This window comes from Dermatophagoides pteronyssinus, unplaced genomic scaffold, assembly GCF_027571235.1.
Source record: "Dermatophagoides pteronyssinus isolate colony J.1.1.1.1 unplaced genomic scaffold, Derpt_VIB-CSIC_2022.12 sq0032, whole genome shotgun sequence".
Classification (NCBI taxonomy): Eukaryota; Metazoa; Arthropoda; class Arachnida; order Sarcoptiformes; family Pyroglyphidae; genus Dermatophagoides; species Dermatophagoides pteronyssinus.
The window spans coordinates 190,845-210,134 of NW_027461556.1; the positions used below are offsets into that span (position 1 = coordinate 190,845).

Below are 19,290 nucleotides of genomic sequence, written 5' to 3' on the forward strand. Positions count from 1 at the left end.
CTGGAGCAGGTGAGTATTCTTTTTTTCTTTCTCTCTCTCTATCTCTATTCACTGAAATCTCCCAATTTTTAAATAGTTGAAATTAAACTCTATGTGTGTGTGTACTCAAATTGCAAACGATCCAGAAACAAACGAACAAAAAAATGATTATTCGGCCCGATTCACCCTAATATCTCAAAGTCAATTTAATCGTTTCTTTTGTGGTTTTGGTTTAATTTTGCAAAAAAAAATTTTCATCATCCGATCAAAATGATACAATCACGTAATCCTCTTGTGTGTGTGTGCGATTATTATTATATATTTAGTTTCATGAAACGGATCTTATTATTTTTCGATTGAAATATAAAATAATGGTAGCCCATAGCCCCATAGAGCCAGCTGTTTCAATCGTTTGGTGTTATGGCTATCGTCGATTCATTTCGATGATCATCATCAAAATGATGATGATACTTGGTCACGTAACATTCTAAAAAGTGATGATTGTAATGATCTTTTCAACAGCTTTGGCTATCCAATATAAAAAAAATGTGATACGTGTAGATTATCCTCCTTTAATGGTGAGTATGGTGTAATTATTTTAGTTACCTGTAATTAGAGTGTTGTTGTTCTGTCTCTTCTTTTTCTCGCTCTCTCTCTCTCTCTATCATTTTTTTTCTCGAATCATTAAATGGTTATCCAATATTCTTTAAGAATATATTTTACAAGATTCGGGCGTCGGCGGTTGAAATTCATCATCATCATCATTGAATTCAATATATAATCCATCACCATCACAACCAAAAATTCGATTCAAAATCGATTCCGATTTTTTTTTTTTGGATTGCATGATGAAAGACAATTTGTTCTGCGTGGTCGCTTCATTCATCATCATATTTCACATGAAATAAGATTGTGTTTGTGTGTGTGTGTGTGTGTTGTTTGTTGTGAAGAAAAAGAGAGAATTGTTGTTCAAATATTGAATTGTAAAGTACATCATCATCATCATCAGTAATGTCAACTTTGTCTAACTTAATTTTCAGTTGATGGTCGTTTTTATTGTTTAATAATGACTCAATTTTCATTTAATTTTCATTTATTTCGCTTTCACTCTCACTCTCTTAATATGATTATATAAAGAAAAAAGAAAAAGTAAGAGAATCAATAAATTTGTTCAGTTTCAAACATGGATAAAAGTTAAACTTGTTTTTTGTTTTTTTGGTTCGGCCGATATTTAATTTATAATTTATTGACTGTTCAATGGAAAACTACTAAATAAACTTTTTTTTCTTCTTTTCTTTTTCTTTTCAGTTATTGTCATATGAATGCCGTAATAATGGTGCAAGAATATTACCATTCTTAATAACAATATCATAAACATAATGGTAACCATAGTAAATTTGATCAAAATAATCACGAATTATTCTTGAAAATTGATGTTGTTCATAATGAATGAAAATCTGTCGAATATCATCATATTGTGGATATGTTGCAATTTGTATAAGTAAATTTGAACGTTTTGCATTCAATGTTGAACGTATTGATTGTTGTTGATTAATAGCAAAATTACGATAAGCATCAAATGTTTCAATCATTGCCATTAATAATTGATGATCAGAAATATTACGATTATGAAATGGTTGTATCATCAACAACATTGTCAAATGACATTCACTCATTAAATTATAAAATATTTCATATTGTTCACATAGTATATCCATACATTGATCAAAATAATCATTTGAACGAATCATTCCATTAACCAAAAGAAATTGTTGATTTGATCTACCCAAACAATATTGATCTTGATATTGACAGATTTGATTTTTATTATCTAATCGAGGAAAATGATTTTGTAATTGTTTACAATTTGTATCAGATTTACGTCGAAGTTGTTGTTGTTGAAATTGTTGTCGTCCTAATCGTTCAATATGTAAGATATTTTCAACAAAATCTTTACGAATTATTTGATAAAAACGTTCTATACGTTGTCGCATTTTTAAACAATCATTATTATCAATTTTTTCCGTCATTTCTCTCTCCTGAATTCTTAATTGAAAAATCCAAAATTCTGAAATTATTTAATTAATAGTCACTTATATAAGTATGTATTTGATTTGATTGTTTTTTGTTTATTAAATTAAAATGTTTTTTCGTTTTTCGTTTGTAGGGCCCCCTTTGAAATTGATCAATATTTAATTTGGAAATTCTGTTACAACCCAGAATTGTGATTTTGTGGAGAAAATTTTGATTTTAGACCAAAAGATTAATGAGTGTGTGTGGATAATATGTTTTTTTTAATGCTAGCCCTGTTTTTTTTGGAAAATGAATGAAAACAGTCATGGATCACTTGATTTGATTTGGGTAAAATGTACACACAAACACAGAGAGATAGATAGATAAAGATAAAGAGATGAATCAAGAAGTTTGACGGTGAACAGAAAATATTGTCGCCAAAAAAAAATACGCGTGACAGTTTTGTATTTTCGAAATAGAGAATATTTGGAACACGGTGGGAGAAACACATTGGAGACCAGCCATACAGCCCTGGCCAAATTGAATTTTTTCTTCTTTTTTTGCTAGCTGGCTGGTTGTGGTCCAATTTCCCAAAAAAAAAAAAAAAAAAAAAAACAGATTTGTTCCATTCTAATCGGTGAGATAGTCAAAAGAGAGAGAGAGAGAGAGAGAATGAATGAGTGAAAGTAAATCTTTTATCATTCGACAATTGGACAAAAAAATAAAATAAAATCTATCCATCTGGCAGCCATAGTCAACCAGTAAAAGAGAGATGGGGAAATCAAAATTTCGAAATAGAAAGAATCGGTTGAAGACCACTGATCCGAATGATACATTCTACCAGCTATGTTTTTGGTGGCACTCGGTAATTGAATTTTAAATCATTTTTTATTTGTCGTCGTCGTCGTCGTAGTCGTTGTTTCGGTTTGCTTGGCTGATTATTATACTCATCTTTTTTTTTGCAAAATATCCAGAAGAAGACGAAATCGAAATTGAAATAAAACTTTTTCTTTTTTTATATTTGGTACCATTGTAAAACTGAAAATCGAAATCGATTCAGGATCAAGATGATGATGAACACAAACAAACAAACAAGGAAGGTAGAAATAGGAATTTGTAATTGAATTTCTAGACAGACATGATGTGTGCGTGATGGTAGAGTGAATTAATGTTTAAAGTCAAAAAAGAAAAGAAAAAATTTTTTGCTGAAAAAAAAATCACAGAATCATGATCTGATATCAGTGCATTTCAGAATGAATGGTGTGTGTACCCAGAGAAATTTGTTGGACATGGAAAAATGAGAATTTAATGAATTAATTAACATTACTCATTTACATGATTGAAAAATGTTTCGAGAAAAAAAAGAAGAGAAGAGAAACAAACATGATTTGCATTTCTCATCATCATCATCATCATTTATCTCCCCTTTTTTTTTTTTTGTTTACATTGAAAGAGAAACACCCATTCTGGGAATGATAAGAGACAAGATCAACCAAGTGAAAATTGTTTTTTTTTGGCAAAATAACGAAACGAATAACTTTGTTGTTGTTTATCTCTCTCTCTCAACAATTCAGCCTAATTATCATATGTAAATATATTCAATTTTCCATCAAAATAATATTATTATTATTCCATCATTATTATTTTTGATGAATGAATAAATGAAATGATGGACGACGATTATTAATGATGAATGAGTGAATGAATGAGACAATGTTGTCGATATAGCCCAAAAAAAAGTATCGTTATCGGATGACCAATATGACAAAATAGCCAACGGCTTTTTTGTTTTCTTCAATAAGCAGCTGACATATAATAACGGTAACGGTCCAATAGATTTGCGATAGAGGACAAGCAAAAACAATAATATTATGACAACCTTTACCACCAGATGTAATTATTATTGATGATGTTGATGTTGATGATGTTGATGATTGTTAAAAGTTTGATTAAATCAAATCACAATCATGACGACCTCAATGATTTTGACTGAAATCAAATTTCTTTATCACATCATACCTAATTCTATTCATTTGTACGTGTGTGGCCCAATCAAAAAGCAGTGTGAATAATGATGATTTCATCAACAAAAATCAATCATGATTGTTCGTGGTTTGCATTCGAAATTTCCAAAAATTCAAATTCAATTTTCAATCCTTGTTGTTGTTGTTGTTGAACAAATGTCATTATTGTTTGCAATTGTTGTTACATATCGCTATAATCGGATTTGTTACAATTCAATGATCACTTGATTTTTTTTTTTGTTTTCGTAATCACAAAAAAATGATGATAATGATGACCAGAAAAAAATGTAAATATCCGCAATGACCAGAAAAAATAAAAAAAATTCGAACAGTAAGTATCGATTATATCGATTGTTTTTGTAGAATTCTTGTGGCTGCTTTATTTTACTTTTTTTTTTTTGTCGAAACTCGCTAGTTCGCAGACTCACAACTGTCTGTCTGTCTGTCCGTATATCTGGCTATTCGCGAGTGCAAGGCGCCCACCATCTTGTTGTTTTTGTTGTTTGTTTGTTGATGAAGAATATATGAGTCTGGTGTGTGTGTGTTTGTTTGTTTGGTGATGGTCATAATCAATTAAATGTTTAAATTTTCATTTCATTTATTGAATTCTTTTGGATCAAAAATTACTATTATTATTCGAAATTGAAGAATCTAATCTTGCCATCTTGTTGTTATTGTCATACAAATATTATTGTAAACCGTCCAAATAAATTGTTGATCATAATTGTAATGTGGTAATTGTAATATTGAAAATTATCGATGGATAATAATGAAATTGACGTTTTATTCAATAAAATTGATAATTTAAAACGTCATCCATTGTTAAGACAATTAAAAATTAAAGATCAACTTGATATTCCTCAAGCTTGTCTATTTGATAAAATAAGTAAAGATATTGGAAAAAAAGGTCAACAACAACAACAACAACAACATTCACCATCATCAATGAAACAAAATTCGTCATTAAAAGTGACCGATACACAGACAGTGATTCGATTGAATGAAGCATCTAAAGTGTTGGCAAATAATCAAACTACTACTGGTGGTGGTGGTAGTGTAAACAATCAAACAACCGAAATGAATTCAGAATTACGAATCATCATAATTGATGAGAATTGGAGCCAGTATTGTTACCGGATTAAAATCAATACACCATTCGGTAAATTAATCAATCGTTTTTGTCAACAGGTTCGAAAAGCTGACAATAAATCCGTATTGTTTTGGTATCATGGACGTTGTGTTGAAGATGATGATACACCACGTACATTAAACATTAAAGACAATGAAGTGATTCTCGCTCATTACATTAAATAATATGCATTTTTTTTTCTCACCTATTTAGACAATTTAGGCATGAAATTTAGTTTTTATTTTTTTCACCATATATAATTTATAAAAACAATCTTCATTCAAATGTGTATAATTCTAACAACTATCTCTCTCTCTCTTTAGTGATTGAATTATTTTTCATCATCATCATTATTATTATTATTATCATTATTATGAAATTGGTCAATTGGTTTCATAATCTTTTCTTGATAGGATTGATTGATTGATTGCAATTTTGTATTTGTATTGTTTTTGCTACACAAACTCTTTCTTTTCTTTTCTTTTTTTGTATACAATTATTGCATTCTTCTGAATTGATCTGATCTGATGCTCTCCCTGTAATGTAATTATTATAATTATAATTATTTATCAAATTCTTTTTCATATTTCAATTGAAAATCTATTTTATTTTAAATAAAAAATAAAATAAAATAAAAAAAATTTTTTTTTCAAAAACCATATCGACCCAAGTGGGTCTCTATTGTTATAATATTTCTACACTGATATTGGCGCGACTCACGTGCAAGCTCGCCAAAACATTTATTTTTTTTTGTTGTTTTTTGGATCATAATAAAAATTTGTTCAATGATGATGGCAAGGTCGAAACGTAAATTCTCTTCTTCAGATGATAATAATGATGATGATGATATTGAAGAATTGGGTTTATTACTAGATTACCATCAAGAAGATGAATCTGAAATGACCGAATCGAACAATATTGATTCAAAAACAAATTGTGATCAATCTGTAATCAATGCAATACGTTTGAATCGTGGAGCATCATTTTTTTCTCGACTTGATCGAATTGCATCATTATATTGTAAAAGTGATCATTCAGATAATGATGATGATGATGACGAAGTGATTGATTTATCTAAATTGAACGAAACATTTAAACGAAAAAAACCTAAAGCTTCCACACGAGAACCTAGTCCAGACGATCTAAATAATTTATCAACTGAATCAGAAGATGATCGTTGTGATGATAGCGAATCGATTGGTTCAGAATCATCAACTGAAAGTGATGATGACCGAGAAGAAATTAAAAATGATGATGATTATGATGATGACAATGATGATAACGACAATTTCGATCATCATAGAGAAATTCCATCAAAAAAACCAAAAAAATTGCGTGATCTCTTTACTTCATCGACAAACAACGATTCGATTTTCGATCCTACTGACCACCGCAATATACGACCATCATCATCATTATCATCATCGTCATCATCATCATCATCATTAACTTTCAAAAAATTAATTGAATCTAAAAATATACGTCCTTTTTGAATGTTGCTGTATTTCAGTATTCGATTTTTTTTTCTCTCTCTTTCTCTCTTTCATTCATTATTTCTTCTCCCTTCATTCACACATAAATAAACAACTGCCTCAGTGTTTTTGATCCAGGTCCAAAGAGCAAAATCAAAACATTGATGATCATTTTTTTTCATTTATTAAATAAAAATTCTTAATTGTTTTCATCCAATAAATACGACTATTATTTGATTGTTGTTTTGATAAAGCTAAACAGAAAAAAAATTATGTTTTGTTGATTGGTCATTTTTGTTTTTTGTTTTGTTTTGTTTATGTGTTTGTTTTGGTCATTGATTAATCGATTTGAGTGAAATATATAGAAAGAATGAACACTGGTTCGGGCGGTGGTCGAAGAATGGCAACAAATATCAATGGTGTACGACAAAATAATAATTCCAAAAAATTTATTAGCTCATTTCGTCGTTTGAAACAAGATTATATGATGATTATGAAAGATCCAGTACCGTACGTTACGGTAGCACCATTACAAAATGATATTCTTGAATGGTAAAAATTTAATATTTGGATTAGTGGACCACTTTTTATTATTATTATTTTCTTTTAGGCATTATGTGATTCATGGACCAGAAAATACTGTTTATCAAGGTGGCATTTATCATGGCAAACTTAAATTTCCAATTGAATATCCTTTTCGACCACCATCCATTTATATGATAACACCGAGTGGCCGTTTTAAGACCAACACTCGATTATGTTTAAGTTTTTCGGATTTTCATCCGGATACCTGGAATCCAACATGGAGTCTATCCACAATACTTACCGGTTTATTAAGTTTTATGTTAGAAGAACATAATGCTGTTGGTTCGTTACAAGCATCGGACAGTGTACGACGATCTTATGCAAGGAAAAGTTTACAATTTAATCGTAATGATGCAACTTTTGTTGAATTGTTTCCCGATATTGCTTATGTATGTATTACATGTTTGGCATATATTGAATAATTGTCATTAATCGATATTCATTTACCAAAAATAGGAAATTACATGCAAATTGGAACGTGCAAAAGAATTAGAAGCAGCCAACCAAAAACAAACAAACAAAAATAGTCAAGAATCAAACAATTTGGCAAATAAAAATGGTTCAACAACGAATGATCAATCAGAATATGATCGTTTTAATCGTTTTGTATGGTCATGTATTTATAATTTGATTGCATTATTTATAGTGATTTTATTCGCCTACATTGTACAATGGGTTCTATCTGAATATAATCATTGATTTTTGTTAAATATCATATATAACCATTATTACACACACACACACACACACACATATATATTGTTTGTTGATTGTTACTAATTACGATTGTAAGTGAGAAATAAAAAAAATTTTAATTTTTCTTAACAAAAAAAAAATTAATTTGAATATTTTATAATCATTATTATTATTCATTATCTTCTTCTTCATCAGCATCTTCGTTATTGATCTGGAAATAACGAAGTTCGAATGCTTCTTTCGATGTAGCAACCACACGAATCCAATCACGAAGATTATTCTTTTTCAAATATTTTTTTGTCAAATATTTGAGATAACGTTTTGAAAACGGTATTGTTGTATTGATTAAAATCTTGAATTTGTTACGTTCAACTGTAACGGCTGTTCCAAGATTTCCTGTCTTTCCATTAACCTTGATTCTTTCTTTGAGAAAAGATTCCTAGAAAGAATAGAGAAAATGATGTATAATGCGTCAATTTTGTGCAAAACTTGAGTTCACAATCATCAAGTCTACACTCGATGCATTGGATTTTGATTCATTTCATTCAATGAATCGATTTTAATTCAATACTTACAAAATCCGTTGCATTCATAATACCATCATCCACTGGTTTTGAACAATCAATCGAAAATTTCAATGCAACTTTTTTCAATTTTTTACCACCTTTTGTTTTGGCATTTTGAACATTTTGTTTTGTGCTTTTTTTAGCTTTCTATAATTAATCAAATTATTGTTTAATGTAAAATTAATCGAATGATATGATATTGTTTTTCCAACTTACCACGACCATTTTTGCTGATTTATTGATCAGAATTTAGTTAAAAATCTAAAAATTGAGAATCGAAAAAATCCCAAACCACACACGTGTGAGTGAACAGTGCGAGAGAAAGGAAAAGGATATTTTTTTTCTATCATTCTCTGTGCTGCTCAATATACATTTTGTGTATCCAAAACAAGAGTAATTCATAGAGGATGTATTCAAAAAAAAAAAAACTTTGATGAATCGGTGAATTGGATTTTTGATTTGTTTTGCTCATTTATTGATTGATGTTTTTTACTTGTAAATAACAATAATTGATGGTTTTTTTTCTAAATTAACAGGAATGATTGGAAATGTGAAACTTAACATTACCAATTAGTGATATAGAAAAACATTGAATTACCTTAATAAAAATGGGAACAACAGGTATAGAATTGTTTGTTGATTTGATTTTAAAATGTTTTCAATGTTTCTATTTGTTATAATAGATCAATCAAAATTAATGTTTTCAATTGGCCTTAGTGGCGATAGTTTGGATTCATCATCTGAAGATGATGTTATACCAATGCAATCACGAAAAAAGAAAAGAAGTTTTACACGAAAAAAGTATGCTATTAAATTAACATATATGTCGACGATTTATTGATAAATTTTGGTTTGTTTGATCAAAAAAAAAGTCGTAATAATTCTAGATTAGGATCATCATCATCATCATTTTTAAAAAGCAACTATTCATATGGCCTATGTACATTATTTAAATTTGTATTTGTTGTTATGATAATCATATCGGTCATTATTGGAACAGTTGTCATGTATAGTCTATCCAAACGAATGGATTCTCTTCAACTTTCCATTAGCGGAGGTAATGAATTATTGCTATGTGATCACCTTATGTTTTTCTCATAGATTTATTCATTTGTTATAGTTCAATCAGCTAATAAAGATCTACCAGATGATTTACATTCATTACATTCGAAATATAAATCTTTAGAACAAGAATCGACCAATTTAAAAATTAATCTGAATAATGTTATTATGAGTACATCGAATCTAACGCAGCAAACTGCTCAACTTCAACAGAAGCTCAATCAATTGGATTTGCCAACCGATGTTGAACAATTAAGAAAGGTTTGAATTTTTGAATGCTTAATTCGCTGTTTAATCATCAATGTTATTGATAGATGATTGCCGATATGAATAACGAATCGAAACTTTGGCAAAAAAATCTGGAATTAAGAATGAATGCATTGGAAAGCAGATTACAGCTTTTGGAGCAAAATCTATCTGTAATATCAAGCAGCAACAACAACAACAACAATAACCAGTCGGCATGGAATCAGAAAATCGAACAAATGATCACTGTGATAGACAATCAAATAGAACAAATGAATGAAACATTTGCCAATCTAACTAAACCTTCTTCTGTTGCCACTTCGGAATCATTGGATCGAAAAAAACTGGTGCTTGTTGGAAATCAGACTGAATCCGATAATGTTAATCATTAGTTTTGTCTAGTCGTTGTTATTGATCGTTTTTATTATTATTATTATTTAAGAATAATATAATTTGTAAATAAAAAATAATACTAATGAATTTTTCCATTCATTCGATCAGATGATTGATAATTATATGAACGTTTATAAAAATTACCAAACATTATTAGATAGATAATTGCCTGTGTTATAAGTAACCAACGAAAAAGTTGTGGATAATTATAATGTCGGAAATTAAGATAAAATCCATACGATCCAAGTATAAAAAATTGTATCAATTGTAAACAGGTTATATAACGTTTCCACCAAAGATATGATCGAATACGATGATCACCTAATGCTGCTAATGCATAATAAGTATACATTACGGTATGACAAAAAGAATTTAACATGGCAAACAATCCTAAAACCGGCATCGTTGGACTCATCTATTTTGATTTAAATAAAAAACAACAAACGAAATGAAATGATGACTTCAATCGGGATATCCAAACACAAATACAAACCCAATTGGCCAACCATCCAACTATAGGAACGGAAAAATGATGATAAACATGTAATACGGTTATATGATCATTCTTTTTTCGTAATACAAGAAATACGGTGTCAATATAATCGATAAATTTACTAATTTGATAATAATAATAAAGATTGATAATTTGTTGAGTGCGTTCACTAAAATCATTGGCTGATGGAAAATGAAAATTGAACAAATCTTGACCATTATTTGTCCACCAAAATGATGCATAGAAAAAATATAGATTTATTGTGACTAGCAATACATTGAACATAAACATTGGCAAACGTATTGTAAATGGTTTTCGATAACGCATCCATTCGATACCAAAACGAATGGCCAATAAATAACTAAATGATATGAGTAACAGTTTGTATGGACCATCATGCATTAACCAATTATTAACCACTCTTTTATCGCAATAATTATTCCAATATTGAGCAGTGAATAGTTGCATGATCATTATTCAAATGACTGCTGTTCATTTTTTTTTCGATTCTGATCCAAATAACATTCGGTTGCCACAACATATTGTTGTTGTTAGTCATCGTTTTTCTTTTGAACAAACAAAAGTTTATCGATCAGGCAAAAAATCGATCCCAGAAAAAAGATCCAAAAATCTGGTTTAATTCTCACGGGTTTTTGGCTTTCAAAGCATTTATGATAAACGACTTTTTTTTCTTTTGTATCTTTATTGTAACCAGCAAAAAAAAATGATTACATTACATCGAATGGATAAATTTTTTGTTAAAATTTTTTTATTTAAAAAGCAATTTTTTTTCATCCAAGATATTTTTTACTTAATAATGATAATTTTTTTGATAAAAATCCAGGTGTAGAATGTGGATGTGGTGGTGGTGGAGAAATTCCCATCATTGATCGAGTTGGCCATTGATTTAACCGGTGATATGGATGATAATTGTTTGATGATAATTCCGGATTCATTGACATTATTTCAGGTTGATGTGAAACAAATGATGATGGTGAAATTGGTATGGAATGTTTGTAAGGAATCATTGTTTTTGTTGATAACGGTCCGGTCGATGATGGTGTTGGGGATGGATTATTGACAATTTCATTGAATGATATTGTTGGATTTGTCGGAAATGGTTGAATCATACCTGTATGACTTGTGATGATTGGTGCAGCTGGAATCGATGTCGATGAAATTCGATGAACATTAATCGGTATCGGTTGTTCGATTGGTTTCCAATTTATTTTGTTGTTGAGTATTTGAGAATTTGAATCATAACGTTGTGTCGAAATCAATTGACCATTAGCTGTAATCGTTGGTGATGATAAAAAATGACCACCATAATGGTGATTATTGCCATGATGATGATGATGATGATTGTCATTTAACAAACATTCGATTGGATGATGTCGATGAATTTTCGAATAGTAATCCTTCAAATTTGAAGGAACAAAAGACGAATCGATTTTGATATCATTATTAACAAAACCTGCAGGTAAACGTAAACCATGTGAATATAATGCTCGATTATGATGATTATTATTCGGATATTCAGTAATAATTACTGGTGGTGGTCCAGGACCATCCAGATTAACCGGAATATATGGTTCCGATTCCGGTATCATAAATATATCTTCTTGAATATAATTACGATTACCATATTTATTAAACAATTGATCACAACATGAAAGATATTCTTGAAAATTATTTGCATCTGGGCTAGATGAAATATGAGATTGTCCACGACGATGAGATAATTGTTTATCATTGTTTTTAACATCATTCGAATTTGAAGTTGATATTAATTTTGTAAGATGATCTTTATGATTTTGAGTTTGTGTTTCATGAGCAGACATTAAATCCTGTTCGAATTGAATTGGATTTGTACTTGATAAACTGGATAAATCTAATTCACTAATTTCACTTTCATCATTATCATTAGCATTATCATTTTTTATTGTTGGCTGCCATTCAATTTCATAAACATTATTGTTGCTTGTTGTTTCATTACCATTACCATCATAATTGTTGGTTACATTTGAAAATCGTCTCCAAATATCATTGAAAATATGATCTTCTTTTTTGGATAAATATTTTTGCAACAATTGTGGATTATTTTGTTTGATAATATCAAAATTTTTAATAACATTCATTACATTTGAATTTGTTTCACTATTCAATTGGCGATTTATCGATGGTATATGATAATTGATTTTCGATACTGTTTCGTTGTTTGTGTTTGTTTCGATATTAGTATCATTAATGGTGGCCATTGATGACGAATAGATGGGATATACGATAGTATCTTCATTATTTTGTAAACTTTGATTGATCAATATTGTTATGATCATCAATAATAATAATCCATAAAAATGTCCATACATATTTAAATGGTCCGATGTTTACGATAAAAAACTAAAATCAAAATGAATAATCATTCAAAGATTGAATCGATTCAATATCGTTAGATTCTCTCAACAACAAAATAACAACAGGATACAATGATTGACCGAGTCTCACTTACATGATGATAAATGAATCGCTTGAGCGATTCTATTTTTTTCGGACAAACATACTGAATTTCTTTGAATAAAATTATTTCGAAAGAAAATCAAAAGTTTTTCATTTTTTTGTCTATTCCGGATCTAATTGTCGTAACATGCATTGTGTGTTCAAAATTAATCGACCGAATAATTACGGAACTTGAATGAATCGAAATGAGAAAAAGTTTCCCGAAAAATTTTTTTTTCAAACAACACGTAGTTTATTGATGAACCCAAAAAAACAATGAAAGTTTTTTTTTGGCGCCAATGTGGCTTTGTTCACTCTCTCTCGGTCTGTGTGTGTGTGCTTTAAAGAGCTTCCATTCTTTTAAACAGCTTTTTAACGCAATTGTTTTCGGGTTTTTAATAAAAAAAAAATTTTTGTTTTAATTATGTCCTCATCAATAAACGATCAAATTGGGCAACAATCGCCTAATAAACGTCCTCGAACTCCATCATCTGAAGGTTCGAATAAACGTCGAAATGTTGACCAAAGCCAAAATATTGCCAGCTCTCCTATGCATCGAATGGTAGGTGATGGTTCATCCGAATTGAATAACATTCTTCAACCATCATCATCCATTCGAATGGTAAATTCACAAGATCATCTTTATCGTGGTAGTTCACCAATGCCATACGATCTTTCATCCGATTTTGGTCAATTACCACAAATCCTGAGCAATTATCGTCGTGATGATGTTCGTAGCGATATGTCTCGAAGTGTACGACAAATTAATCTCAATCAAGCCGAACCTTTATCAACTGCCGCTAGTGAATCAAGTGTCACACAATCTGGATTAGGAACACATTTAGTAGTCTGGGGAACTGATGTATCGATCAATGAATGTCGTAAAAAATTGAAACAATTCTTACAACGATTCGAATTGGATCCAGATAACGATGATGATGATCAACAATCTAGCCAAAATTATTTTGAATTTGATGGAGGAGATTCTATGACTCCACGAATGGAATCTTATTATGTTAAAAAAATTCGTGAATGTCTTATTACTGGCGATTTTTTTCTCAATATCAATTGTCAACATTTATTAAAATTTGATGAAGATCTTTACAGGAAATTGGTCAACTATCCACAAGAAGTTATACCTACTTTTGATATGGCATTGAATGAAATTGTCAATGAAATTTGTCCGGATGAAAATTCTCGTATTGATGGTCAACTGTTTCAACGACTTTGTATTCGACCGTTTAATGTAAAGAAAACATCGAATATAAGAAATTTGAATCCTGAAGACATTAATCAATTAGTTACCATATCAGGAATGGTAACACGTTGTTCGAATATTATTGCTGAAATGTCTATTGCTTATTTTGAATGTGCCGTTTGTATGTGGGGTACGAATGTCGAAGTAGATCGTGGATTGATAGCCGAACCACAAGTTTGTCGTAATTGCGATACACGATATTCATTCAAATTGATTCATAATCGTTCAAAATATACTGATAAACAACAAGTAAAACTTCAAGAATCACCTGATGATATGCCAGCTGGTCAAACACCTTACACTGTTTTGTTGTATGCTTGTGCTGATTTAGTTGACAAAGTTCAACCGGGCGAACGTATTACCGTAACCGGAATATTTCGTGCCACATCCATACGTGTAAATCCAAAAACAAGAAACGTTAAATCAGTTTATCGAACACATATTGATGTTGTTCATTATCGTAAAGCTGAAACTAAACGTCTGCATGATACTTATTTAGAATTGAAATTACCTAAAGAACGTATCGATCAATTGATTGCTATGTCAAATTTACCTGATATTTATGAACGTTTAGCTCATTCATTGGCACCAAGTATCTATGAACATGAAGATATTAAAAAAGGAATCCTGTTACAATTATTTGGTGGTACACGTAAAGATGATCCAGGTTCGAATAATGGTTTGAATAATCATTCAACAACATTTCGTTCGGAAATTAATATTTTACTTTGTGGTGATCCTGGTACAAGTAAATCACAATTATTACAATATGTTTATAATCTTGTACCACGTGGTCAATATACAAGTGGTAAAGGTTCAAGTGCTGTTGGTCTTACTGCATACGTAACAAAAGATCCGGATACAAAACAAATGGTTTTACAAACCGGTGCACTGGTTTTAAGTGATGGTGGTATTTGTTGTATCGATGAATTTGATAAAATGAATGATTCAACACGATCAATTCTGCATGAAGTAATGGAACAACAAACATTATCCATAGCAAAAGCTGGAATTGTTTGTCAATTGAATGCACGAACATCAATTTTAGCTGCAGCTAATCCAATTGAATCACAATGGAATAAAAATAAAACAATTGTAGAAAATATTAAACTACCACCTACTTTGATGTCACGGTAAGTAGTAAAATGACAATAATGTTGTTGTTAATCTTGATCTCTTTTTTATTCTGAAATTTTAGATTCGATTTGATATTTTTACTTCTTGATCCACAAGATAATGAATATGATCGACGATTAGCTAAACATCTTGTATCATTGTATTATAAATCATCGGATTCGATTACTGATGAAGGACAATTTTTGGATATGAATCTGGTTAAAGATTATATTGGTTATGCTCGTGCTAATTTTCATCCAATCTTAAGTAACGAAGCACAAGAATCACTTAAAAATGCATATGTTGAAATGCGAAAAGTTGGTTCGGGAAAAGGTCAGATAACAGCATATCCAAGACAATTGGAATCATTAATTCGATTAGCCGAAGCACATGCAAAAATGCGTTTCAAAAATACTGTCGATATGGAAGATGTAGAAGAAGCTAGACGATTACAACGAGAAGCTATCAAACAATCGGCTATTGATCCCACATCAGGTAGAATCGATATTTCTATATTAACAACCGGAACTAGTTCACATAATCGTAAAATTAAAAATGATGTTTTGAATGGTCTACGACAATTATTGGATATGTTAAAACATGAATTAATACAACGTGGCCAAGCTGAAGATAATTATGTTCATTTTGAATATCAACAAGTATTTAATGAATTTCGATCAACATCATCGTTAGCCGTTACACGAGATATGTTTGATGAAGCTATGGTCACATTACGTGATGAAGGTTTTTTCGAAATTTCAGCCAACAAAATGATTCGTTTAGCCGTTTGAATCAAATGAATGAAAAATCAATTTATTATCATTTTTTTTACAATAATACAAAAGAGTATTTTACAAATATGAAATTTTGTTGTTGTTGTTTTTTTGTAATATTTTTCTAATGAATGATGGTGTATCATGCTTCAGCCGAATCTAATATAGACATACTATATGCTAGATCCCAATAATGTTCGACGCCATGATTTTTAAATATTTCTCTAGCAAAACTTTCATTTGGACTATTTTTAAATTTTACTTCACCAAATGAACGATTTTTAACCAAACCTTCCCAAACCAATAGACATTTATTTTCACATTTTTTTTCTACGTTACCGTTACTGCTGGAATCATGTTCATCTGTAAACAAAAAAAAATAAGATTTTTTCATAAAATTCAAATTCAATTGTAAATTTATCATTTTACTTACTTAAATCACCGTGTGCAACCAAATCATCTGACCATTTTATACGATGTAACATAAGACGTTTGAATTTTTTCTGCTGTTTAGGACCACCTTCAACAACAACAACGTTAATATTTTTATAGATAACAACCACACCAGTCATTAATAATTGTTTGATATTTGCTTCAACTTTAAATTTTTTAGCCGGATTATTTAGATCCAAAATTCTATAAACAGCAACATTTACGCCAGTATTTGTATCTTCTTTGATTTTACGTATTTTTTTCTGTTTTTTCTGTTCTCCGGTTAATCGTCGTGCTGCATTAGCTTCTTCGTGTGCTTTTTGTCGTCGCATCATTTGTTCACGAACATGAGCTTCCATTTTGGTTGGATCTTGAACGACTTGTTGGCCAAGTACTCTCATCATATTGGATATTTTTAGTTTTGGTTCGGGTGGTGGTTCCAAACCTAAACGAATTTTATCCTGTTTTTCTTTCCATGCTTCTCGACGATTTTGCCGACGAAGTTTTTTCTGTTCTTTTTTCGTCAAAAATACGGGTAAAAATTGTGGTTTTGATGTTTCATGCGGTGGTTTCATCTGAATAGGATGTTCAATAAGCTGTGTAATTCCATCATATTTTTCTTGAAATGGTTTTGTGTTTTTGATGCATTCATCGTAGCTATTATCTTTCATGATAAAACTGTCCCACCATTCCACAACAGGAATTTCATCATCTTTTGCTTGTTTTTTCGGAACAATCGAACTAAGCAAAGCTAAACGTGCAGCTGCACTGATACCAGTTCGTTTAGCTTTTTGAGCAATATCCCTTTGCAATAGTTCCAATTGAGCTTTGGTTCGAATTTTATTACCAATCGATTCGAATGTTCCTTTATCATGAAAACGGAATGTTTTTCGTATTCGAACAGGCGCTTTACTTTCTAATCGTGTATCGATAAATTTTTGTTCAGCATTTGCTTGACCTGATTGTTTTTCATGATTCAATTTGATAAATTGTTCTTTTTTTTGTGCTCGTATATTCGCTTTCAAAGTGGGCATTCGTTGAATCAATTGTACTTCTTTGCCAGTTTGATCAACGGTTCGACCTTCAGCATTCAAAATTAACGGTGTTGGTCGTACTGTTCCTTTATGAGTAAGATGAGCTGTTCGATCATTATTTCCATTATTATCAGTTGATTGAATCGCTCCCAATGAATTGGAAAAACGAGCTTGAATTTGTGCACGTAATTGTGCAATTCGAGCTTTACTATCGATCGAACTTTCTGACATTGATAAGTTGTTGAAAAGATGAAATTTTTTTTTAAATAAAAAAAGAAAATGATTTCCAACAATAATTTGGACAATAAGATAAAATCAAAAGAAAAATTTTTTTTTGGAACCTTCGAAAAATATAGTGCACAAACTCGTGTATTGTGTACATTTCCGAAAAGTTTTTCTTTCCAAGTGTCATGTAGAATTTTCCGTAAAGTTTTCTGTCAAAAAACGAATTTATTCAATTTGTTTTTTTTTTTGGTTAAAGATCAAATTATCAAATTAGTTTTTTTTTATTTAATGATAAATTTTTTTTTGCAAAAATTCAATAATCCGGAGCAGGTGCAGCTATAATTTCAAGAATATCCTCATAATTAATCCAATTTTGACCGGGACGAACATTAGCTTCTTTAAGAAGATTATGAAATTCTTTGGAAGTTAATTTTTCACCACAATCACAAAGTAAATGATTAAAATCGGCTAAAGAAATTTTTCCAGTACGATTAGGATCCATTGCACGAAATCCATCAAGAATTTCGGTAGGGATTTTTTCCCGTACCGAATGTGTATGCATTATGTCTAATAGATCGGCAAATGTAATTTTTTCTTCTGAAATCATTTTCGAGAAAAAAAATCATTAAAACCTTGTGGATAAATCCAAGAAATTGTAAACCTTTTTGCTTAAAATAATTATCAAGTTCAGGCTCAGTTGGTGACATTCCCAATGATCGCATTACATGTTTCAATTCATCAACTCTTGTTATTAAACCACCGTTTGTTTTTGTCATCAAATAAAAACAATCACGAAATTGATCAATATCTTGTTCTTTAAAATATAATGCCTGATTTTGGGTAAACGATAATCGTATTTTAAAAATTAATAAACATTTTTATTAAGAAAAAAATCAACATACCATTTTGCTAAATGAATTAAAAACCAAAAAACATTTAACGATTAATATTTCATTCAATTTTAATGTTGAATATAGAGATCTGAAAGAAAACAAAAACCTTAACCTTATATTGGATAACTTGACTCAACGATGATGCTATGAACCACTATGACAGGTAAACAACAGCAACAGGTATTGTTGTTGTTTTTTTTCGCTGAGCAAACTTGTTTTTGCATATAGCTGTTTTTTTTCTGATTTTCAATTTTCAAACGGATCATATTTTACTTTTTTTGGCGCGAATATATGATCATCATCGACTTTTAAACTTTCGTTGATTTTTAAAAATCATTTTTAAAACGGATGTTTTTTCGAGCAAAATTTTTCGTTGGAAAAAAACAAAACAAACATTCGAATTCT

The 19,290-nt window shown here is 30.1% G+C and overlaps 9 protein-coding genes across 9 annotated transcripts; 4 read left to right on the forward strand and 5 right to left on the reverse strand.

Annotated features, from left to right (window-relative positions):
* The first annotated feature begins 4,460 nt into the window (after positions 1-4,460).
* On the forward strand, positions 4,461-6,838 carry LOC113799470 (uncharacterized). The gene has a single exon (XM_075823600.1). The coding sequence runs from the start codon at positions 4,776-4,778 to the stop codon at positions 5,328-5,330; it is 555 nt and encodes a 184-aa protein (XP_075679715.1). The 5' UTR covers positions 4,461-4,775; the 3' UTR covers positions 5,331-6,838.
* A 144-nt stretch (positions 6,839-6,982) lies between these two features.
* LOC113799466 (ubiquitin-conjugating enzyme E2 J2-like) lies at positions 6,983-7,983 on the forward strand. Its single transcript, XM_027350090.2, has 3 exons — positions 6,983-7,169; positions 7,228-7,591; positions 7,659-7,983. Exons 1-3 carry the CDS (start codon positions 6,988-6,990, stop codon positions 7,899-7,901), a joined length of 789 nt encoding a protein of 262 aa, XP_027205891.1. The 5' UTR covers positions 6,983-6,987; the 3' UTR covers positions 7,902-7,983.
* A 13-nt stretch (positions 7,984-7,996) lies between these two features.
* LOC113799471 (large ribosomal subunit protein eL22-like) lies at positions 7,997-8,839 on the reverse strand. Its single transcript, XM_027350094.2, has 3 exons — positions 8,681-8,839; positions 8,474-8,611; positions 7,997-8,337 (listed from the first exon to the last, which is right to left on the reverse strand). The coding sequence occupies exons 1-3, from the start codon at positions 8,687-8,689 to the stop codon at positions 8,068-8,070; spliced, it is 417 nt and encodes a 138-aa protein (XP_027205895.1). The 5' UTR covers positions 8,690-8,839; the 3' UTR covers positions 7,997-8,067.
* Positions 8,840-8,886: 47 nt separating this feature from the next.
* On the forward strand, positions 8,887-10,264 carry LOC113799465 (uncharacterized). Its single transcript, XM_075823599.1, has 6 exons — positions 8,887-8,905; positions 9,001-9,085; positions 9,148-9,265; positions 9,337-9,521; positions 9,585-9,787; positions 9,841-10,264. Exons 2-6 carry the CDS (start codon positions 9,073-9,075, stop codon positions 10,162-10,164), a joined length of 843 nt encoding a protein of 280 aa, XP_075679714.1. The 5' UTR covers positions 8,887-8,905; positions 9,001-9,072; the 3' UTR covers positions 10,165-10,264.
* LOC113799467 (very long chain fatty acid elongase 4-like) lies at positions 10,227-11,201 on the reverse strand. Its single transcript, XM_027350091.2, has 2 exons — positions 10,659-11,201; positions 10,227-10,580 (listed from the first exon to the last, which is right to left on the reverse strand). The coding sequence occupies exons 1-2, from the start codon at positions 11,130-11,132 to the stop codon at positions 10,245-10,247; spliced, it is 810 nt and encodes a 269-aa protein (XP_027205892.2). The 5' UTR covers positions 11,133-11,201; the 3' UTR covers positions 10,227-10,244.
* A 158-nt stretch (positions 11,202-11,359) lies between these two features.
* Positions 11,360-13,470, reverse strand: LOC113799468 (uncharacterized). The gene is made up of 2 exons (XM_075823594.1): positions 13,168-13,470; positions 11,360-13,058 (listed from the first exon to the last, which is right to left on the reverse strand). Exon 2 carries the CDS (start codon positions 13,025-13,027, stop codon positions 11,450-11,452), a length of 1,578 nt encoding a protein of 525 aa, XP_075679709.1. The 5' UTR covers positions 13,028-13,058; positions 13,168-13,470; the 3' UTR covers positions 11,360-11,449.
* On the forward strand, positions 13,461-16,393 carry dpa (disc proliferation abnormal). The gene is made up of 2 exons (XM_027350087.2): positions 13,461-15,545; positions 15,611-16,393. The coding sequence occupies exons 1-2, from the start codon at positions 13,579-13,581 to the stop codon at positions 16,317-16,319; spliced, it is 2,676 nt and encodes an 891-aa protein (XP_027205888.2). The 5' UTR covers positions 13,461-13,578; the 3' UTR covers positions 16,320-16,393.
* Positions 16,321-18,143, reverse strand: Prp3 (pre-mRNA processing factor 3). Its single transcript, XM_027350088.2, has 2 exons — positions 16,735-18,143; positions 16,321-16,664 (listed from the first exon to the last, which is right to left on the reverse strand). Exons 1-2 carry the CDS (start codon positions 17,996-17,998, stop codon positions 16,444-16,446), a joined length of 1,485 nt encoding a protein of 494 aa, XP_027205889.1. The 5' UTR covers positions 17,999-18,143; the 3' UTR covers positions 16,321-16,443.
* A 54-nt stretch (positions 18,144-18,197) lies between these two features.
* LOC113799312 (uncharacterized) lies at positions 18,198-19,218 on the reverse strand. Its single transcript, XM_027349926.2, has 3 exons — positions 18,895-19,218; positions 18,654-18,822; positions 18,198-18,589 (listed from the first exon to the last, which is right to left on the reverse strand). The coding sequence occupies exons 1-3, from the start codon at positions 18,895-18,897 to the stop codon at positions 18,306-18,308; spliced, it is 456 nt and encodes a 151-aa protein (XP_027205727.1). The 5' UTR covers positions 18,898-19,218; the 3' UTR covers positions 18,198-18,305.
* Positions 19,219-19,290: the final 72 nt, after the last annotated feature.

Bases quoted from the DNA above. Each gene is read 5' to 3' on its own strand.
- LOC113799470 (XM_075823600.1), top strand. From the start codon at position 4,776: ATGGATAATAATGAAATTGACGTTTTATTCAATAAAATTGATAATTTA.
- LOC113799466 (XM_027350090.2), top strand. From the start codon at position 6,988: ATGAACACTGGTTCGGGCGGTGGTCGAAGAATGGCAACAAATATCAAT. The intron at 7,170-7,227 runs GTAAAAATTTAA...ATTTTCTTTTAG, and splicing joins CAAAATGATATTCTTGAATG to GCATTATGTGATTCATGGAC. The intron at 7,592-7,658 runs GTATGTATTACA...TACCAAAAATAG, and splicing joins TGTTTCCCGATATTGCTTAT to GAAATTACATGCAAATTGGA.
- LOC113799471 (XM_027350094.2), bottom strand. The intron at 8,338-8,473 runs GTAAGTATTGAA...TATTCTTTCTAG, and splicing joins TTATGAATGCAACGGATTTT to GAATCTTTTCTCAAAGAAAG.
- LOC113799465 (XM_075823599.1), top strand. The intron at 9,266-9,336 runs GTATGCTATTAA...TCAAAAAAAAAG, and splicing joins AGAAGTTTTACACGAAAAAA to TCGTAATAATTCTAGATTAG. The intron at 9,788-9,840 runs GTTTGAATTTTT...TGTTATTGATAG, and splicing joins ATGTTGAACAATTAAGAAAG to ATGATTGCCGATATGAATAA.
- LOC113799467 (XM_027350091.2), bottom strand. From the start codon at position 11,132: ATGATCATGCAACTATTCACTGCTCAATATTGGAATAATTATTGCGAT. The intron at 10,581-10,658 runs GTTTGTATTTGT...AAATCAAAATAG, and splicing joins TTGGATGGTTGGCCAATTGG to ATGAGTCCAACGATGCCGGT.
- LOC113799468 (XM_075823594.1), bottom strand. From the start codon at position 13,027: ATGTATGGACATTTTTATGGATTATTATTATTGATGATCATAACAATA.
- dpa (XM_027350087.2), top strand. From the start codon at position 13,579: ATGTCCTCATCAATAAACGATCAAATTGGGCAACAATCGCCTAATAAA. The intron at 15,546-15,610 runs GTAAGTAGTAAA...CTGAAATTTTAG, and splicing joins CCACCTACTTTGATGTCACG to ATTCGATTTGATATTTTTAC.
- Prp3 (XM_027350088.2), bottom strand. From the start codon at position 17,998: ATGTCAGAAAGTTCGATCGATAGTAAAGCTCGAATTGCACAATTACGT. The intron at 16,665-16,734 runs GTAAGTAAAATG...TTTTGTTTACAG, and splicing joins GGTTGCACACGGTGATTTAA to ATGAACATGATTCCAGCAGT.
- LOC113799312 (XM_027349926.2), bottom strand. The intron at 18,590-18,653 runs GTTTACAATTTC...AAATGATTTCAG, and splicing joins TAATTATTTTAAGCAAAAAG to AAGAAAAAATTACATTTGCC.